At 36.8% G+C, this 22601-nt stretch overlaps 1 protein-coding gene across 4 annotated transcripts in view; it reads left to right on the top strand.

The window, feature by feature from the left end:
- Positions 1-22601, top strand: part of grm7 (glutamate metabotropic receptor 7) — a 376391-nt gene that overhangs the window by 244811 nt on the left and 108979 nt on the right. For all 4 annotated transcript variants that reach the window (XM_073936208.1, XM_073936209.1, NM_001302247.1 and 1 more), the window contains 2 exon segments: positions 4564-4764; positions 21813-21952. In XM_073936208.1, the coding sequence (XP_073792309.1) occupies positions 4564-4764; positions 21813-21952 (341 nt within the window).

Here is a 22601-nt window from a genome sequence, read left to right as displayed (position 1 = left end):
GATCGGAATCCCTCAAGGCTTTCATCTGGCCATGACAAGATGACTGTCATAACCCCCAGCTTGATTCTATTGCGATGTTGGTAAAGTGTAAAATCTCTTTAACTAGCAAATCCTTCTTGACACAACCTTTAGGACATGTATACAGTCTTCTTTTTAACAGAGCACTGTGTTTGGTTTGGTGTTAAGTAGCTTTTGCAAGTGACATTCCTGAGAGGTTATGTCAAAGGCAGCCAAAAAGAGGGGATACAACTTTCTTTGAGACATCAGTCAATCTCTTTCTAAATCTAAATATAGAGATTCTTCAGAAGATTAGAGCTATTTATGATTAAGGTGTCTCAAATATACACACATTTAGCAATCTATAGTTGGTCGAACAGACCAAAAATATGTGCTGGGCGGCTTTAGTATGTTTAATGAAAGCCATTATTGGAAGATGACTCCCTTATAAGAGGCTCCCTCAGGAACCAGAACTGGCATCCAAGGAAAGATGTCAGATATGGACGACAGAAAAGCTAATTGGAGAGAAATTGCTATGAATATTGCATGATGTCCCGTGAGAACATCCACTGGTGGATCGGGGGATAGGAAGGTCTTAATAGAACTGTCACGGTTTTTCTCACAGTTCACGGTTAGCCTAAAGTCTGACCACTGTCATTACTAAGACATGTTTTAAGTAAAGGTATGCTTAACACTGGGTCAGTTCCTGACAGGGTTGTAATACATGTTTAGGACTGAAGAATATATTAGCCTTTTTTACATAATGTATTATCTTGATATCTTTGTAATATCACTTTAATATTACAAAATGTCCAAATTTGTCACAACAAAAACTATAGTTGGTTCCACAGGCTGCATTGAATGTGCACTAGCGTGCAATGAATGCTGCCATGCAAAGGGTACAACAAATAGATTCTTCAAACCTAGATTATACTAAGATCCATTTTGGAATGTGGGCCTGGTGCAGGTTGGTATGTTTGGTTAAGACCTAGAGGTTGGGGGTAGGTGGGTTGGGATAAAATTGCAAACAACCCACCTATAATCACATGCAACAATCCAAGAAATCCTCTTCCCCTGCAATTACATGCAACTCCCCCAAATAGGCAAAATCACATTTGACTCCCACAATCACAAATACTCGAACAAATTGTAAACAACCATCCAACAAATCTATAGAAACCCCCTCAATCAGATGCAACCCTCCCCCCCAACAGCCTCTCCTCACAATTGAATACAACTCTCCTACAATCCCATACACCCTTACCTTATACTTGCAAACACCTTGCCCACAATCACATTCAACTCAAGGAATCCCAAACAACTTTCTCCACAATCCCATACATTCATTTACAACTGTAGATTCACATACTCCCATACTACTATCTTAATCAATAGCATACACAAAACATTCATGATGTCACAATGACAAACAAGTCTGCCCAAACCCCCAACAATTACATTTGCATACATACATTACAATTGCAAACAACTATTCAACAATCACCTATGATCCCACATCCCAAAAACACCCCCACACAATTGCAAACTACCTCCTGACCAAAACACAGAGCAGCACCACACAATTCCACACCCCTTTACAATCATAGACAACTGTCCCAGAGTCCAATAATACTCAACACAATCAAATACACCTCTCCCGAATTTGTGTTCAACCCAACTCCCCAACATTCACATTTGACCCACAAAATGGTCACTTCCATCCTTGCCAACAATTGTATACAACCCTAACAATTTTACATGACCCCTTACAGTCATGAACACTCCTCCTACAACCACATACAACATGCCTAAATGCAAACACCCCCACAATCACAAAGAACCTAACAACAATTGCATTTGACCCCCTGACAATCACAAATAACCCCTCTTCACAATCACATAGAACTCTCCCACAATCCCATACACCCTTACCCTGCAAACATCTTCCCCACAATCACATGCAACTCAAGCAATCACAAACAACTTTCACCACAATCACATACAACTCCCCCACAAATGTATGCAGCCACAAACCAACAACAATTACATATGACCCCCCCCCCAAAAAAAATGTCTACCAACACACTACAATTACAAACAATCATAAACAACCTCCCAAAATCCAAAGCACTTCCAGACAGTCGCATAATAGCATTCAAGTCCCCCACAATTCCCCCTTACAAATACAGACAACTGCCCCACAATCCAAAAATACTTACCATATTCACATGCATCTTACCCACAATTGACTAAGGGTGCTTTCACACCTGCCTTATTTAGTTTGATTGAATCGCACTAGAGTTCGTTTCCCCTTTTGGTACGGTTCGTTTGGGCAGGTAAGAATGCAGCAATCGTACTCGAGTGCGCACCAAAAGCGGACCAAATAAGCGTACCGAGACATGCTTGAAGAGTTGGTCTCGGTACGCTTTCAAACGAACCCTGGAGCGGTTCGTTTGTGGTGAGAATATGATTCGTACTTAAACAGGTCCAACTGCAAAAAGTACTGCGCGTTTTGGACTAATTCAGTTGCCGTAGGCTGATGCGCTGTGCATTATGGGATATGGAGGAAAAATATTTGTTGACAGCACTTTACCAACAGAGAGAGCGAGAGGGGAAAACATTACCTGATGGATCGTTGGTAGATGAACATGTTGCAGTTTAGCTAAATTAATTCACGGCTCCTCCTGAAGTGACGAGTGATGCATTAAACACTGTTTTCCAGCTGCGGCCGCGCTTCATTTTCGTAATGTATAGTTTGTCTAAAGCAGGGATACAATCAGCCAGCGCAGTCGTCCCTCCAGACTTAAAGGTTTTGTTTACCTGCGGGAGTTCACTGGCATTTTCCCGCACGTGAATTCTGACCAATCAATAAGCAGTTTAGGAAATATGTTCAACAACATCTGGCCAATGAGAGATGTGGATTTTGTCAGATGACTGCATTTTTGGTTCGTTTTAACTGGTTCGGACCAAAGCCAGCAGTGTGGTCTGAAAACGACCCAAAGACGGTAGAAGATGCAACAATGTATCATTTATTGCACTTGGTCCAGACCAAATGAAGCGAACTACAGATGTGAAAGCACCCTAACCCTCACCAACAATTTCACATAACCTCTTACAATCATAAACAACCCTCTACAAGCACCACCACCCCACCCCCCATCCCACAATGGCATACAACTTCTTTACAATCCCATACACACCCTTACATTTGTAGACTCCTTAAATCACATCCTATCAAATGGATACCCAAAACATTTACCAAAATCACAAACAAGTCCTTCACAACTGCAAGCAAATCCAACCCCCAACAATGACATTTAACCCCCATAATTGCAAACAACCACCCCTAAATCACATGCTACCCCAACCCCCAACAATTGCAAGCCACAAACTATTGCTAATCACCCTTGAAAATCATAAACTCTCCAAAATTCCACACAACTACTACACAATAAACAAGCCCCAATAGTTGAATACAAGTCCCTCACCCAACCTCAGGTAACCTTAATCTACCAAACAAACAAAATATATCATTGAAATCCCACATAGCAAAATTTCTCTGGCCCTGCTCTGGCCCACACAATCAGGTTTTGCTTGGCCCACATGCCGCAGTGAATTACGGTAAATGACTGGACCAAATATGGCTTCCAGACAGGCCAAACACAGACCATATCTGGGCCAAGTCTCAGCCAAGTTAATAACTCATAACTGGGCCTGAACTGGGCCAGATAGGTTGGTGTGTCACGATTGCAATGAAATTGATAAACCCATGGAGTGATGCGCTTTAGGCACACTATGGGCACGCTTTTTCTCAAAGTGACCTGATTGGTAGAATTTGTTTTCTTTACTCAAAAATGATTTTAGTGTATTTTAAATGTGGGTCAAGACTGGCCAAACTCACATGGCCCACTTATCAAATTTTTTAATCTGGGCCAAATACTACGCTTTTCATCTGGCCCAAATCTTGTGTGCCGCCTTAAAAACTGTGCCACCTCTGCCAAACCCGGGCCATGTTTGGCCCACATGCTGTATGCCAGTGCCGGTTGAATGCCTGCTGTGCCAGCTTTATGCCAAATCTGGGCCAGAATTCTTTGCTACTAGGGATGCCTTTTCAAAGGTTTGCATTTTCAGGTCCGCCAAAATGCATTGTGTAAATGAACAGGAGAAAGGGATTGAAAGGCACAATACTTTATAATGGCTTTACCCAAACACCGTCTATGAGCAATAGCTTAGAAAAACTACTTAAACCTCAGAAAACATTTGAAGATAGCAAAAAATCTGACAGCGTTAGAGACCAAACTAAGATAAGCACCTACAATTTCAGGCATTACTCTTCAAGATAGCAGCCAAAAGAGTCGTCAAATGAAAAATTGTCCCTAAAGTGTGCGATAACTTGTTTTGTTGTTTTGTCTCTTTCGTGTTTTACCTCCCATTTCTCTTCAAAGGTCCCTAGAGTTGACTCTATTTCTTTGTGCTTACACTTAGAACATTTAGGCATGCTCCTTGCTGCAGATGTTTGAAGGCTTCACTTTTGACTTTTTTGTTGTTGTGTTTTCTTTCTTCCAGGGCAAGAGCGAATAGGGATAGACTCCAAATACGAGCAGGAAGGGAAGGTGCAGTTTGTGATCGACGCGGTGTATGCCATGGCTCATGCTCTGCACAAGATGCAGAAGGAGTTTTGTCCGGACCAGTCAGGAATTTGTGAGGAGATGGAGCACGCCGGTGGAAAGAAACTCCTGAAGAGCATCCGGTCGGTCAGCTTCAACGGTGAGTCCACAAACGCTTATGATATAAGTTTGGTACCGTATTAGGTTACCCTGTTTACATCCACTTTTTTTGTAATGGAAACATGTTTATTTGACATAAGCCTTGATTTAATTGAACAACATGCTAAATGAAGTATACAATCACTGGCCACTTTATTGTGGCTTGCTCGTTATTGCAAATTTCTAATCATCTAATCACATGGCAGCATCTCAACGCATTTAGGCATGTAGACATGGTCAAGATGATCTGCTGCAGCTCAAAGCAAGCATCAGAATGGAAAAGAAAGGGGATTTACGTGACTTTGAATGTGGCATGGTTGTTGGTGCCAGATGGGCTGGTCTGAGTATTCTAGAAACTGCTGATCTTCTGGGATTTTCATGCACAACCATCTCTAGAGTCTACAGAGAATGCTCCGAAAAAGAGAAAACATCAAGTGAGCAGCAGTTCTGTGGGCACAAATTTCTTGTTGATGCCAGAAGTCAGATAAGAATGGCCAGACTGGTTCCAGCTAATAGAAAGGCAACAGTAACTCAAATAACCTTGAGGCGGATGGGCTACAGCAGCAGAAGATCACACCGGGTGCCACTCCTGTCAGCTAAGAACAAGAAACTGAGGCTACAATTCACACAGGCTCAGCAAAACTGGACAATAGAAGATTGGAGAAATGTTGCCTGGTCTGATGAGTCTCAATTTCTGCTGCCACATTTGGACGGTGGGGTCAGAATTTGGCATCAACAACATGAAAGCATGGATCCATCCTGACTTGTATCAACGGTTCAGGCTTCTGCTGGTGGTGGTGGTGTCATGGTGTGGGGGATATTTTCTTGGCACAATTTGGACTCATTAAACTCATCGTGTTAACACCACAACCTACCAGAGTATTGTTGCTGACCATGTACATCCCTTTATGACCACAGTGTACCCATCTTCTGATGGCTACTTCCAGCAGGAGAATGCACCATTTCATAAAGTGTGAATCATCTCAGACTGGTTTCTTGTACATGACATGAAATGGCCTCCACACTCCCCAGATTTCAATCCAATAGAGCGCATTTGAGTTGAGGTGAAACGGGACATGCTATCATGTCAATATGGAGCAAAATCTCTGAGGAATATTTCCAGTACCTTGTTTAATCATTATGTGTGTGTGTGTGTGTGTGTGTGTGTGTATATATATATATATATATATATATATATATATATATATATATATATATATATATATATATATATATATATATACACAGACAGACAGACAGACAGACAGACAGATAGATAGATAGATAGATAGATAGATAGATACAGTAGATAGATAGATACAGTAGATAGATAGATAGATAGATAGATAGATAGATAGATAGATAGATATATTTTAGCTTAGGTTTAGATAGTTATAACATTCTTGACTCAAATTTACACTTATACATTTTTCAAAACAATACATTGTAAGAATTTGGAGATTTTTTGTGAAAAAAAATAAATATTTTTTTTTTCTATGCATTCTTTGGGAATTGTCATTTTCAATCTGTTTCGAGAGACTTTGCAGGCATGTGCTGACCGTTTTTCAGCAGATTTTCTCTGCTCCAGTGGACGCACACCATACATTTCTCTTTGAAGCAACCTTTGTTGCTGCTTCTTACACAGGACTCCAGCTTTCTGTATATTTTATATCTCAAACCAGCCTTTGTGCTGGACCTTTGAAAGAGGAAAGTTCTCGAGAAGAAAGGCAAACTCTCATTAATGCATCGTAATGAAGTGAAACTTTTGTAGTCCTGCAGCAGGGCACTGCAGATCAAAGGGCAGACGTACCTTTCATGTCTTTTCATGAGATTATGATGAGGAAATAGTGTTCGGAGTAAATATGTGATCCGACAAATTCACCCAGTGAATCATACTCAAGCTGGAACACTTACTTTTTTTTTTTTTTTAATTACCAGCATACAGAGAAAGAGAATTTTAATCAACCAAACGATTCAAAATCCATTAGCTTTTGTGTTTTTAAGGCATAGTTCACCCCAAAATGAGAAATTGCTTTTAATTTACTCAGATGTAGGTGACCTTTTTTACTTAAGTTGAATATTAAAGAGGATTTTTAGCTGAAACTGTGGCCTGAAAAGCTTGATGATTCATTAAATGACTACCAGCACTCTGACAAGTAATAAAAACATATACAAGCAACACAAGATTGTTACCAGTGGCTCCTGATGATACACTTATGTCCTATGAAGCGAAACAAGTTTCATTTATGGTTTCATTGTGGGTTGTTGTTTGGTTGGATGATGATGATTATTATTATTATTTAAAAAATAATAATAATAATAATAATAACAATAATAACAATAATAATAATAATAATAATAATAATAACAATAATAACAATAATAATAATAATAATAATAATAATAATGATAATAATAATAATAATTATTATTATTATTATTATTATTATCATTATCATTATCATCATCATCATCATCATCATCATCATCATCATCATCATTATTATTATTTTTATTTTCTTTACATTTAAAGTGCAGACTACGGAGACCTGGAAGGGAAAAAAATTGAAGGAAGAAAAAAAATTGAAAGAAAAAATAAAACAGAGTGATAGGAAAAGATTTTTCAAGGTTTTTTTGTGTGTGTATTCCCTCGCAAAGATGTTTAGCGTTATCTTGGAAAACTGTTTCTCCACCAACTTCCTGTTCACTTCATTCATGTAAACCCTTACATTTTTGCAGAAATTCTCCTGTATTTTACCATTCTATCCCTCTATCATCCTGTCATTAAGTATTTTCCCATATTTCTGATATATTTTTAATCTTGAAAGCATCCTGAAATTAATTTTAAAATGTTTGCATTCACTTTCTTTACATTAAAGCTGTGCGTCGATCGTCGCCTTTCAAATGCTACCTCTGAACCTGTGAATGCATGTAAAAGCGCTGACTGACAGGCACGCTCCGCACAATAAACTTATCCCAGATCAGCTTCTGTACACTTTGTTGATTGAATGGTTAGTTGGTTTATTGGTTGTTCGGTTGATTGGCTGGCTGGCTGGCTGGTTGGTTGGCTGGTTGGTTAATTGAGTTAGTCGGTTGGATGGTTAGTTGGTTTGGTTGTTTGATTGGTTGGTTGGTTGTGTTGACTGGCTGAGTTGGTTGGTTGAATTTATAATTAGCTTGGGCAACACTTTAATTTGATGGTCTAGTTGAGTATTAGTTGATACTGCTCTTCCAAAAGACATTTAACTGACTATAAGAAACTTTGCAAGTACTTACATAGGGTTAACTTACACTAATCCTAATACTAACCCCAACCTAACAGTCCACTTATAATGTAATGCCAATTAGTTGGCATGTAGATACAATGTAACTTAAATAAAATAAAAAAAACAGACCATCAAAATAAAGTGTTAGGAACAGGGGCATTGTGAGCAAACAAGCTAAAATTTAGAGGGTCAAAATCCACAAAATAAATAATTTTGGTAGCTATGATTGCAATACTGGGGCTGGAAGAAGGCACATACTGTAAAAAAAAAAAAAAAATGTGACTACTTAAAAACTGTAAGGTAACATATTGAAGAGCTTTTTGAGTCAACTCAAAAAAAGCTGTGCAGCAAGTTGCCTTACAGTGCACACACTACTAAGTCTTCACTTCAAAGTAACTAAATATCACAAATAATAACTATCTGTGCAAATAATAACTAACTGCATCAAATAGAAAAAGACAATACTGTATATCAGCTTTTCCTGAAGATGAAAAGCATTTGATTAAATGTTTACCATCTTTGAAAAAAGTATTTTTTATGATGAGTACATATTTGATTTTCTGGCCCGAAAACATGAAAAGAACAAGAAAACCTCTTGACATAGTATTGCTTCAGCTGTCAGTGATTAGTTTAGCGCAAAATTCACGTCTGAAGATCAGACACAAGCTTATAGAAATACTTCAAAGGAAAACAAAACAAAAAAAAAACCAGATAGAAACAAACGTTAAAACTCATTAAACTCATCGTGTTAACACCACAACCTACCAGAGTATTGTTGCTGACCATGTCCATCCCTTTATGACCACAGTGTACCCATCTTCTGATGGCTACTTCCAGCAGGAGAATGCACCATTTCATAAAGTGTGAATCATCTCAGACTGGTTTCTTGTACATGACATGAAATGGCCTCCACACTCCCCAGATTTCAATCCAATAGAGCGCATTTGAGTTAAGGTGAAACGGGACATGCTATCATGTCAATATGGAGCAAAATCTCTAAGGAATATTTCCAGTACCTTGTTTAATCATTATGTGTGTGTGTGTGTGTGTGTGTGTGTGTGTGTGTGTGTGTGTGTGTGTGTGTGTATATATATGTATATATATATATATATATATATATATATATATATATATATATATATATATATATATATAGACAGACAGACAGACAGACAGACAGACAGACAGACAGACAGACAGACAGACAGACAGACAGACAGACAGACAGACAGACAGATAGATAGATAGATAGATAGATAGATAGATAGATAGATAGATAGATAGATAGATAGATAGATTTTAGCTTAGGTTTAGATAGTTATAACATTCTTGACTCAAATTTACACTTATACATTTTTCAAAACAATACATTGTAAGAATTTGGAGATTTTTTGTGAAAAAAATAATAAACATTTTTTTTTCTATGCATTCTTTGGGAGTTGTCATTTTCAATCTGTTTTGAGAGACTTTGCAGGCATGTGCTGATGACCATGTGCTGATCTTCAGACGTGAATTTTGCGCTAAACTAATCACTGACAGCTGAAGCAATACTATGTCAAGAGGTTTTCTTGTTCTTTTCATGTTTTCGGGCCAGAAAATCAAATATGTACTCATCATAAAAAATACTTTTTTCAAAGATGGTAAACATTTAATCAAATGCTTTTCATCTTAAGGAAAAGCTGAAGATCAGACACAAGCTTATAGAAATACTTCAAAGGAAAACAAAAAAAAAAAAAAACAGATAGAAACAAACGTGCTTCATTGAGCTTTACTGAGAAAAACAAACTATTATGAATTTTAATACGATTTTAATCATTTTTTATTTATTTAAATTTATTTATTTAATGTTCTTTACTTAATTAATTTATTCAATATCATAAACAAGTTAGCAATCATTTGCATGCCAACAAATATGTTATAATAAAGAATATGTCAGATAAAAATATTAAATCAAATTTTAATAAAGAGGGGAAATCAAAATATTTATTCATTCATTCATTCATTCATTCATTCATTCATTCATTCATTTATTTATTTTTATTTATTTATTTATTTATTTATTTATGTATTTATTTATTCCAGTAGCACCTAATTGAAATGTGAATGTATTACTTTAATATTCCTAAAGTTGAGAGGTGACTACACTCTTATTCTAATGACTAATACTGCTTAATAAAATAGTTTTATTTAAATTCACCAAAAAACTAAACTAATATAAAATATAAAAAATTATATCTTCATGATTTGAATCCTTCACAGGTTGACAGAGATCATAGAGCTCGAGAGGGAGAGAGATCATGTGTGTGGCTGTGGGTGTGTAAATGGCACGGGCATATCTAATAGCTCATAGTAATGTGTTAGCTACCTCTTCGGAAATCTATTTAAATATGTTGGTTATCTCACTGGCTCCCTCATCAACTGTTGTCCTCGAGATCACACTCAGATGAATGAAGGCTCCGGCAACTGTTGCTAGGTTACTATAGGTATCAGTAAAGTCGAAACTGACTTGAATGATCTGCATTCATTCATTCATTGTCCTATGGTTAGTCCCTTATTTATCAGGGGTTACCACTGCGGAATGAGCGGTCAACTATTCCTATATATATATATATATATATATATATATATATATATATATATATATATATATATATATATATATATCCTACATATTCCTATATTTATGTTTTATGCATTGGATGTCCTTCCAGCCGCAACCCAGTTCTGGAAAACACCCGTACACTCTCACATTCACACACACACATATGGCCAATTTAGTTCATCCAATTCCCCTTTAGCACATGTGTTTGGACTGTGGACATTTGTTGGACAGAAATTCCAACTGACCCAGCTGGGACTCAAACCAGCAACCAACACACTACAATATGGAGGAGATTAGCAAGACAGTTAGATAGGCTACATGCAATGCTATTGGGTATATTTTTTAAAAGGGGAGGGGCTGCTCAATACTCCCTGCCTTGTCGTCAGGTTTTAGGGAAAATAAAGTCAAAATATCAAATAGCACTGCATGTTTTAAGGCACTTCAGGAGATGTGTAATGGAGATATTGCTGGAGGTGTGTGTCGTGAATAACTTGTTCACCAGCTAATTGCTATTAGTGATGAAATGTTTCAGTCCTATTTATGTCTGCTATATGTTAAGTCTGGTGATGAAAGGACGTGTCACTGAAAAAGGATGGGAATCGGGGAAAAAAAACACAGGAGAGAAAATACTGAAGTTGGACGACTGACGTTTCTGCCATCTTTTTCAAAGGGTTCAAAAGCTGTTTCCTCCAGCGAGAACATCAGTGAAAATGATTCAGCGGCTCCTCGCATACTAATAATTAATATACTTAAGAAGTCTAATATCTGCAGTGCAATTACTGTATTTTAGCGGGCAGCTCAGAAGTTTAATGGCGAATCCACTGCTGGGACGTGACAGATCTGGGACAGTTTGCTTCTGGGATTTCCGAGATATGTATGAGGTAAAAAATGTTAAAGAAAAATAACAAATAGATAAAAGCGTTCATAGTTCAAGTAACACTCGATTATGCTATTTTAAGGTTGCTGGTTTTGATTTTTGGAGTTTCCTACAGTAGGTTTATGCACATCCATGATGCAAATCTGTTCCACCACTTCCCAAAGGTGCTCTATTGGATTGAGGTCTGGTGACTGTGAAGGCCATTTCAGTACAGTGAACTCAATGTCAAGAAACCAGTCTGAGATGATTCACTCTTTATGACATGGCGCTTTATCCTGCTGAAAGTAGCCATCAGAAGATGGGTACAGTGTGGTCATAAAGAGATGGACATGGTCAGCAACAATACTCAGGTAGGCTGTAATGTTGACACCATTGGTCCTAATGGGCTCAAAGTGTGCCAAGAAAATATTGCCACACCATTACACCACCAGCAGCAGCCTGAACCGTTGATACAAGGCAGGATGGATCCATGCGTTCATGTTGTTGAGGCAAAATTCTAACCCTACCATCTCAATGTGGCAGCAGAAATGGACAACTCATCAGACCAGGCGACGTTTCTCCAGTCTTCTGTTGTCCAGTTTTGGTGAGCCTGTGTGAATTGTAGCCTCAGTTTCCTGTTCTTAGCTGACAGGAGTGCCACCCGGTGTGGTCTTCTGCTGCTGTAGCCCATCCGCCTCAAGGTTGGACTTGATTGTAATGAGTGTTTATTTGAGTTAGTGTTGCCTTTCTATCAGCTTAAACCAGTCTGGCCATTCTCCTCTGAATTCTGGCATCAACAATGCATTTCTAAACTCTGCCTTTCTGAGAGCCTACTCTCTGATTGGTCATATACCTCAGTGTGTTGTGAATGTTCAGATTATCCTACTCTGCCCTGATTGGTCAGATTGCCTAGTTGGTTTGTGATTGGTCAGATGACATTGCTCTACTCCAATTGTTCCAGTAAACATACTCTGCTGTGATTTGTTATTTGACCCTGCTTAGATCTTATTAGTCAGGTAAGCATACTTATCTAATTTATCAGATTGACCGGTATGTTGTGATTGTTCCAGTTACCACATTTTGTTCTGATTGGTTATTTGACCCTGCTTAGAAACTCAGATACCCATACCTATACTCGAATCGAATTGTTTAGATAGCCCAATGTGTGTTGATTTTTCAGAGAGACTTACTTTACCATTTTTAGCTCTAATTGGTCACTCTACTCTACTTTTTATATGATATGATGTTTTGACTTGTCAGGGTTCCATACTCTAATGGTTTGGTCAGATTGTTGTGATTAGCAATATTCATATCTGATTTGTCAAATTACTCCCAAACTCTGATCTGATAGCTTAGATAGCCCAGTATATTAAGATTGGTCAGATGACTCTACACTTACTGCCCAGATTGCCCAGTATGTTGTGATTTGTCAGCTGACCCTACTCTATCTAAATTGGTCAGATTGTCCAGTCTGTTGTGATTGGTTAGATGGTCAACTTAGCTCTGATTGTTCCAGTAACCATACTCGGCTCTGATTGGACAGGTCACCCTATTCTGCTTTTATTTATTTTTACTTATTTGACCCTGCTTAGATCTGATTGGTCAGTTTTGATTTGGCAGGTATCCATGCTCTATTCTGATTGGCCAGATTGTTGTGATAGGTCCCATACCATACTCTGCTCTGATTGTTCCACAACCATACTGACCTCTGACTGGTCAGATAACCCCAAAAGCTGTTCTGATAGCTCAGGTGGCCCAGTTATGATTGGTCAGATTACTCTATGGTCAGATCACTTGAGTTTTGGGTCTGAAACAGCTGGTTTAAAGATCTGCTCTCTCTAAACTCTGCCTTTCTGAGAGCCTACTCTGATTGGTCCTATATCGGTCTGTTGTGATTGTTCCAGTAACCATACTCGGCTCTGATTGCTTATTTGACCCTGCTTAGCTCTGATTGTTAAGGTATCCATACTCGGATCAAAATGGCTTAGTCTATTGTGATTGTTCAGATGTCTCTGCTCTGATTGGTCAGATTGCCAACCCTGTTATGATTGTTCAGAGGGCCTTACTTTACTTTCACTATTCCCTTAACCATGCTCTGATTGGCCAGATCACTTTACTCTGCTCTTATATTTCATATTTGAGCATGCTTATATCTGATTGGTCAGTTTTATTTGGTGTGTATCCATACTCCACTCTGATTGGTGAGATTTTTGTGATTGGTCCTATGACGGTAATCTCCCCTGATTGTTCTAAAAACATGATCTAATTATCTCAGTATGTTGTGATTGTTCAGATAACCCTACTCTGCTCTAATTGGTCACATTGATCAGTTGGTTTGTGATTGGTCAGATGACATTGCTCTACTCTGATTGTTCCAGTTGCCATACTTGACTCTGATTGGTTATTTGACCCTGCTTAGCTCTGAAAGGTCACATGTGCCTACTCTGATTTGATTTGTCAGGTATTCATACTCTGATCTGATTGCTCAGATTGCCCAGTATGTTGTGATAGGCCATACTCTGCTCTGATTGGTCAGTTGACCTCTAATTTGACAGATCCGATTACTTTTTTGCTCTGACTTCCATTGTACAAATTTTTAACAACCATAAGAGGCTTATTTAAGCAGTAAAGCTGGAATTACTGACATCAGCTTTCAGGCAGTTCTTTCTTTTTGGATAGCAATTCTCAATTAATCTTTGACACTTTTAGATTTACAAACCACTATGTTATGCACTACATGAAAAGACAGTATGGGGGAAACAAGAATAGTGCCACTTTAATGTGTTACTGCTTCAGTTTTCAGGAGAAAACTAATCAAATATGTCTTGCTGTGTGTGTGTGTGTGTGTGTGTGTGTGTGTGTGTGTGTGTGTGTGGTATACAGTGTTTTAGGCCCTCATGCTTTCTCTAAGTGTTTTGTTGTTCTTCATCCTGGAGATTCTCCTATAGCTTCCAGTCTCTGCATTTTCCACAAAGCCTTGTTGTGGAATAAACCTTTAATTCTTCCTTCTCATGAAAACCTTTTTACAAAAAACATGAGCATACAAATGAAATAAATAAATAAAGGTAAAAGGCAGCGGGTGACAGCAGAATGACTCGATAATGAAGGCATTTAAACACACTCAAGCAGCTTTTTGTTGCTCAATGTGACTCTGCCTTATTTTGTATTTTTTTTTTTTTGCTGAATCACAACTTAATCACTCATTTCCCTCCTCTTTACATGGCGGGTGTAGCTTTAAAATAAACTGAATGAGTTATAATTTGAGCTTGTTTTCATTTTGAATTGTCCAGTGGTTTGGTTTAGTGAAACTGGTTGGTGGATTTTCTGTTGCAATGGTTTGTAACAAATGGTCTGTGGACTATCAAGTCAGATTAGAGGAAGAGTTCACACAAAAATGAAAAATTCTATCATCCTTATATACTGAAATCTATGTTTAAAACATATTTGAGTTTCTTTCATCTTTTGAACACAAAAGAGGATGTTTTGAAGAACGCTGGTTGACTTCCGAAGTATTTTTTTCTATTACAGAAGTTGAAACACTGAAGAGCAAATTCATCGATGCAAAAATGCATCGATGAATTCCCCAAGTCTAGGGGAAAACAAGATGGGCATAATAAAGGAAAAAGGTTGTGGGTGGTGGTTTTACCAAACAAAGAAAACAACTTAAAACTCATGCAAAAGATCCCCTTGGGTCAACAACCAAATGCGAACACTCAGTTGAGGGAAGTTGAATGGATTTATTATTGAAAAAAAGAAGTTAAATGAGTATCTCTTCAGGGTGCCAACATAACAAGCAATCTTCAAAGTAAATAAACTAAATTACCTGTAAATCTTTAAAGAAAAATACAGGAATCTTACCTTCCCCCTAAACAAAAACAAAGTGAAAAGTAATCACATAAATAGGCAGGCCACCCCTACAAGCTCAAACTTTCAATAAAGTTACAAGTATGCAAGGACATTTAGGCCCAATCCCAATTCTACCCCTTATCTCTTAACCCTACCCCTCGTTTTGCGCGTTCACGCCAAGGAGTAGGGCTGTCCCAATTCTCTTTAGCTTGAGGGCGTAGGGCTAAGAGGATGGGGTGAATAGGCCTTCAAACAAAGATTTTTCAGTACCACACTCAAAACCAAGGGGTAAGAAAATTTCCCAGAATACACCAGCTACAATGGCATTATATTATTGCTGCACCCGAAAGTAACGAGATCCACAAAATAGTATTTTTTGTCATTATTATGAATTCTTATGACAAACAAACACATTTTAATATTTCGAATTGATTCAGGATTTTAAAGCAAGGCAAATATATTTACATAGCACATTTCACACACAGTGGCAATTCAAAGTGATTTACATGAACAGGAATAAAGAGGCAAGTATAAATTAAATAAAAACAAATAATTTTAAAAACAGCATAAAGACAGTTTTTCCATATTTCAAAACATGAGTGTATCATATTTTCTCACTTTACACTGGGACTTCCCTACTCTGGACCCCAATCCCCCCTTTCAGTACCTATTAATCTATTGGACTTCTCCAAAAGATTCGATCTTTTCGACAGCTCTAATTAAATGCCCCCCAATTTGGACTTCCTTCTGGAAGTAAATTGCATGGCCTCTGATTTTTAACCCCCTCCTAGGAGTAAATCGCTTTAGCTAGCCAAACATAATAAAAATCTTGATCTCAGCCAGACGCCGAAGACTTTAACCACCGCTGTTTAGGCCTGTGTGTTAACCGTTTTGAAAATGTGGAGTTTCAGTTGACGGCTGCATCAAAGGAATCAAGAAAAACTGACTATAAAAAGCTTTGCAAGTACATGTCAACTAACCCTAACCCCAACCTAACAGTCACTTAACCTAACCCCAACCTAACAATAGCGAGCAAGCCAAGGCCAGTCGAGTTTTAAAATTCAAAAAATTTGAAAAAAGTTCAAAAATTGTACAATTTATAAAAAATTAATCACTTTCTGGCCATCGGATATTAGGCATGGACATATATACTGCGATCGTGATTTTCGAAAGCATTAAATCGCTTTGTAAACGTTTATTATTACCATTTTATGAGTCTCCCCATTCAGTTGAATAGAGCGCTTGGACCCGGAAGACTCTTCGTGTGACGTCACACTTAACAAGCGGATAGACTGAGGTCTTTTTGCGTATGATCGCCCTTATGTTTCTGTTTTAAATGTAAGGCTGTTGCATAAAATAATAAAGTTTTAATTTATAAGTGACATTCTTTGCTTTGTCCTTCTTTATTTTCAATAACGTATAATAATCTTTACACCATATTAAAGACACAGCAGACAGTGAAGATTTTCGAGATTTTGTCAATTTGAAATGTGTGTTTGAGTGCGTTTAGATGCCTGCATGTGCCTGTAAGACAGAGCAAAAGAGCGCTCCCTTTACAGCTCTGTTGATGCCGTGAGCGGCTTCTTTCTTATTTTTATTTTTAATTTTCTGGAGATAATACACAATATGAATACAACAGAAAGACATAAAACTTTATTATTATTTTTTTAATAGTGTCATATATTGATAAAATAGCCTAAGCTATGTTGAAATAATTTAAATAAATACAAATATTGGATATAATAAAATCACATAAAAAAATAAACCAATATAAAACAAACAAAAGCTAGCTATAACAATTTAGGTAAATACAAACATAAATCAAACTGTTTTAAAGCCATATTAAACTTTCATTTTATAAAGGCCTATCTGAAAAAAGATTTTACATATTTTCTAAAAATAATAAACACTGGATGAGTTCTGAAATATTATTTATAAAGTATTTGGATATGATTATATTAATCAAATTGTGCTAACAGCATTTTTTGGGTGAGTGAAAGCAGAAACAAGGCTAACTTTTTTTCTGTCATCCAGTCCTGCGCCTCTTTACAAACGCATCGGGGAAAACTGCAAATACAAAATGAGTTCCGTGTCCTTAAACAAGTGTTTATGTTTTTTTATGATGTGGTAAAATTTAAAAATGAAATTTTAAATACATGAAGAGCTTTACTAGTGAAAAGCTGCTTAACGCTACAAAATATTTGCTATATTTTATTACTTGCTCTTATGTGGTGAAATACTTAACATTTTCCTTTACTAAACTCTGCGTGATTTGAATACATCAAATCAAAGCTCTCATTCCCAATAATAAGGATCCATCGTTATTTTTATGGATTTACAATCACATAACCAACAGTCTTCAAATGAATCATAAAGCATAAACTCGTTTTTTGTAAACATACAAGAGAAATTATTGATTATTTCCTCTGTGAGCTGCTGGAGATAGCACAGATAGCTAAACAAGCTACATCTTCTTTTACATTAGGTTGTTCTCTACAAAATGAGTCCGTTTTCTGAGGATGTGTGCATCAGTAAACCCCTGCTGTGTCTTTTAAGTGCCAAATGCAACAAATTAGGGTCATGATATTCCAAAATTCAGAAAAAAATATTATAGCTGCGGCCTATTCAGATGGATTACATATCATTGGAAAGGCTTTACGCTGATGTAGCAGATCAGAAGCAAAAAAGTTGTGATTTCCCACCCTTCAGTTGAACTAAAAAAATAATTTTTGCATACTACATGATAAAAACAAAATTCTTTTTTCTAGTGTCTCCTGACAAATACTGGTAACAATCAAAACAATCTGCTGTGTGATTGAGCATACAGGGCCTGAGTTATACACTTTCTAAATCAGGCTTTAGAACAAAAAACTAAAAGCGGTTTGTGTTGAGGTGGTTCATCAAAGGACAAACAACATATATAATAATATTTATCACTTTCAGCAGTTTCTTTTTGTAATTTCAAAGGGTTTTCTATAAAATGAAATTGAGATATTGCATTTATTGGACTGTATGAGGGTATGGGGAGACTTCAAAAATAGGTAGGCTAAAAAAATGGCATTTTTTCCTCCTTGCAATTGGAATAGAATAACTCTTACATAAATTATTATAAAGAATTTTTTTTTTCCTGTGTGTTTGCTGACACCTGCTGGAAAAAAATAAAACTGTTTCCAGGGTGCTGGAAACAATTTCCAACACATTTCCAAACTTCAGTTTAAAAAAAAAATGCCTTTTTTGTGTGTTTATTGTAACAAAGACAATATATACAACAATTGTTTTCAATTTCAAATGTATTTTATGAAATTTGAAGGGGTTTCCTTTCAAATGATACCAAACTTTTGTATTTACACTTCTGCATGTGGGTATGGGAAGCTTTTTAAATCGGAATGCCAAATTCAGGCGGAATCACTCCAAATAGCCCCAGAGCTTAACTGGTTAAGATGTAATATGCAACATCCTTAAATAAAAGGGAATCACCTATTAAGTGTCATATAACCTATAAGGAAACATTGATGTTTCAGGTCTCCCTGGAGCATTTGGGCTGAATGTTTGATTGCAACTATCTAAATAAGGATGTTATAAAATACATTTTCTACCAAGTTATTAACTGAGAATTTCTGTGGTTTATATTATGGATGGTGCGCTCACTGCGCTGGGTTGCTCCGTTAGTGGCGAGACCACTCGATTTCAATGCCAACAGTCGGTCGGCGAGTAAATGAATATGATGAATGAGAACACACAGGCATGTGCGTATAGACAAATACTGTAAATGTTGTACAGTAACGTGTCATTTGTTTCTTTCTATTTATTTTAATGGTGATGATCCAATGGTGTGCTTTATCTGCCTGATTCCCGCTGAAGTGGGCGGGTTGTTTGATGTTTAGTTCGGGGGACGTTCTGGGGGCGACGTTTGCGTGACACGCTGCGAACTACTAGCCTGACAGTAGAAACGCGACATGATTTCGGCCTCACTGCTCAACCTCCTAGACGATTGGCCTGGCCCTGCCCGATAAAAGCCCTGGCTCGCACTGGGCCGACAGTGGAAATGCGGCTAATGTAACTTAAATTCAACAAATGGACCATAAAAATAAAGTGTGAACAAAGTGCTTCCGCCAGACCCAGAAATGAACTGAATGGATTCAGAAACTAAAAATCTCATCTATTTAACTCTGGCAGAGTTGTAAAATGAATCTGTTTCCAAAGAATTTCTTTAAAAGCAAGTCGAATGGCATGATGCTTATTATAACTATATCTGGCAACATGACGAAGCAGAGGCTGTATTACAACGACATGACTTTAAATCATTTTTCATTCATTCATCTTCAGTTTTTGTTGTTGAGTATAAATTTTAATGACCTCACAGCCGGCCATGGGCGTGAGTGTGTGTGTTTAATGTGAGATGAGAGAGGGCTGTCAGTGATGAGTGTGTATTGTGGATGTGTGTGGAGGCTTAGAGCGTCTGTGGTGATGGTGTTTTGTCAGATCTGTGATCAGCTCCAGACCCTGCAGGTAAAACTCTTCAAACTGTCAGTCTGCGCCGCTCGTGTTCCTGTCACAACCCCACTAACATCCTCCATACGGAGCGCAGATGCCAACAATGCTCTCTTGTTTTCTGCGAGGCACGTCAGGTTTTTGTTTCTTGAGTGTGCGCGGGTTTTATATATTTATTCTAAAAGCACCACAGTTCCACAGTAACTTTGTAGGAGATCATATATTATTGTGTGACTAGGAACACGGGAACATATTTTTGTTTGTTTGTTTTGCATTTTAGTTTAATTTTTTTGTCTTTTGTTTTTGTTGATCTTTTGTTTTTGTCTTGTCTTGTTTTGTTTTTATTTTTGTCTATTTTTTTTTTCATTTTATTTCTGTTTTTTTTTTGTTTTTTTCTTGTCTCGTTTTGTTTAATTGTGTTTTGTTTTGTTTCGTATCATTTGTCTTGTCTTGTTGTTTTGTCTGTCTGTCTTGTCTTGTCTTTTCCACGTTACATAATTTTTTTTGTCTTGTCTTGTTTTGTCTTGTTATAGTTGGTCTATTTTGTTTGTTTGTCTGTCTTGTTTTATATTGTCTCGTTTTGTTACATTACGTTACATTTTGTTTTTCATTTGTTTTGTTTCATTTGTTTCATTAGTTTATTTTTTGCTTTGTTTTGTCCCTGTCTGTCTATCTGTCTTGTCTTTTTTTTTTGTTTCGCTTCATTATGTTACGTTACTAGTCTTTTGTGTTGTCTTGTTTTTAATTTCTTGTTTCGTTTTAATTGACTTAAATTTTTTTGGTTTGTTTTTTTGTTTTGTTTTTGTTGTTTCATTGTCTTGTCTGGTCATTTTGTTTTGTGGCGACGCAGTATCGCAGTAGGTAGTGCTGTTGCCTCACAGCAAGGAGGTTGCTGGTTCGAGCCTTGGCTGGGTCAGTTGGCGTTTCTGTGTGGAGTTTGCATGTTCTCAAAGACAAATGGTACAGGTGACTTGGGTAGGCTAAATTGTCCGTAGTGTATGAGTGTGTATGGATGTTTCCCAGAGATGAATGAATGTTTTATTTGTTTTGTTTTGTTTTGTTTTGTTTTGTTTTGTTTTGTTTTGTTTTGTTTTGTTTTGTTTTGTTTTGTTTTGTTTTGTTTTGTTTTGTTTGTTTTGTTTTGTCTGTCTTGTCATGTCTTGTTTGTGTTAGTCTGTTTTGTTTCTGTCTTGTCTTGTGTTGTCTTGTTTTGTTATTGTCTGTCTTGTTTTGTTTGTCTTGTTTTTGTTGACTTGTTTTGTTTTGTTTGTCTGTGTGTCTTGTTGTGTTGGTCTGTTTTTCTTTTTTTCTTGTTTTGTTTTGTTTGTCTGTGTGTCTTGTTGTGTTTTTTTTTTTCTTGTTTTGTTTTGTTTGTCTGTGTGTCTTGTTGTGTTGGTCTGTTTTTAGTTTTTTCCTGTTTTGTTTTGTTTTGTTTGTCTGTGTCTTATTGTGTTGGTCTGTTTTTTTTTTCTTGTTTTGTTTTGTTTTGTTTGTCTGTGTGTCTTGTTGTGTTGGTCTGTTTTTTGTTTTTTCTTGTTTTTTATGTTGTTGTCTTTTGTTTGGCTTTGTGCTGCTTTGTTGGTTTGTCTGTTTTTGTTTGGTTGTTTGTTTGTTTGTTTTTCATTGTGTGTTTTCTTTTTCTTTTTCTTTTTTTCCCCAATGTTTTTATTTAGATTTTTCCTTGTTATTGAATTTTTTTTTTGTTTTTATTTATTTTCTTTGTGTTTGATTGCTTGTAGGCATGTCAGACTTTTTTTTTTTCGTTGTTTTATTGTCAAACCTATTCTCTTTTTTTCTGTGAGACAAAAAATGTCAGTAATTCATTTTCTTTTATTCATTGCAGTTTTGCATATTGTTTAATTTTGAGTTTTTCTGTAAAACAAATTAGTTTTGATGTTCGCAAGGCACGTTTCTTGACAGAACAGTTTCTTAATTTTTGACAGGTAAGCAATGTTTTTAAGTATGGTTTGGTTTGGTGTGTTTCACAGGGAGCGCAGGAACGATGGTGGTGTTCAATAACAACGGAGACGCACCGGGACGATACGATCTCTTCCAGTACCAGATGAACATCAACAACACTCCTGGATATAAAGTTATTGGGCAGTGGACAGAAAATCTCCAGCTGAACGTGAGTAAAGTGTAGATGCACAAGCAGCAGTGATGCTTACATTGTAGATGTCCAACAAAACATCCAAGCAGTAAAATCTGCAACATTTACAGGAGATAAACTCTAGAATAAAAATAAAAATAAACAAATAATCCATCCATCCATCCATCATTTCTTCCTTCCCTTATTTTTCCTATCTTCTAGCTCTTTATTTCTTTATTTCCTTCTTTTTTTCTTTCATTCTTTCTTTCTTTCCATCCATCATTCCTTCCTTCATTTCTCCCATTTTCTACCTCTTTCTTTATTTATTTCTTTATTCTTTCTTTCCTTCTTTTTTCTTTAATTATTTCTTTCTTCCTTCCATCCATCCATTCATCCTTCCTTTCTTTTTTCATCTCTCCCTCACTTCCTCACTTTCTTTTATTCCGCTTTTCATCCTTTTTTCTTTTTTCCGTCAACCCATCCATCCATCCATCCATCCATCTTTCTTTCTTTCTTTCTTTCTTTCTTTCTTTCTTTCTTTCTTTCTTTCTTTCTTTCTTTCTTTCTTTCTTTCTTTCTCTTTCTTTCTTAATTTCTTTCTATTTCTTCCTTCTTTTAATCATTCCACCATGTTCTATCCATACATCTTTCCTTCCTCCATATTTTTCTATTTTTTAATCCATCCATC

The sequence above is a fragment of the Danio rerio genome, chromosome 22 (assembly GCF_049306965.1).
Source record: "Danio rerio strain Tuebingen ecotype United States chromosome 22, GRCz12tu, whole genome shotgun sequence".
Lineage (NCBI taxonomy): Eukaryota > Metazoa > Chordata > Actinopteri > Cypriniformes > Danionidae > Danio > Danio rerio.
Note: the sequence above shows the minus strand (reverse complement) of the source record. Positions and strands in the feature narration are given on the sequence as shown.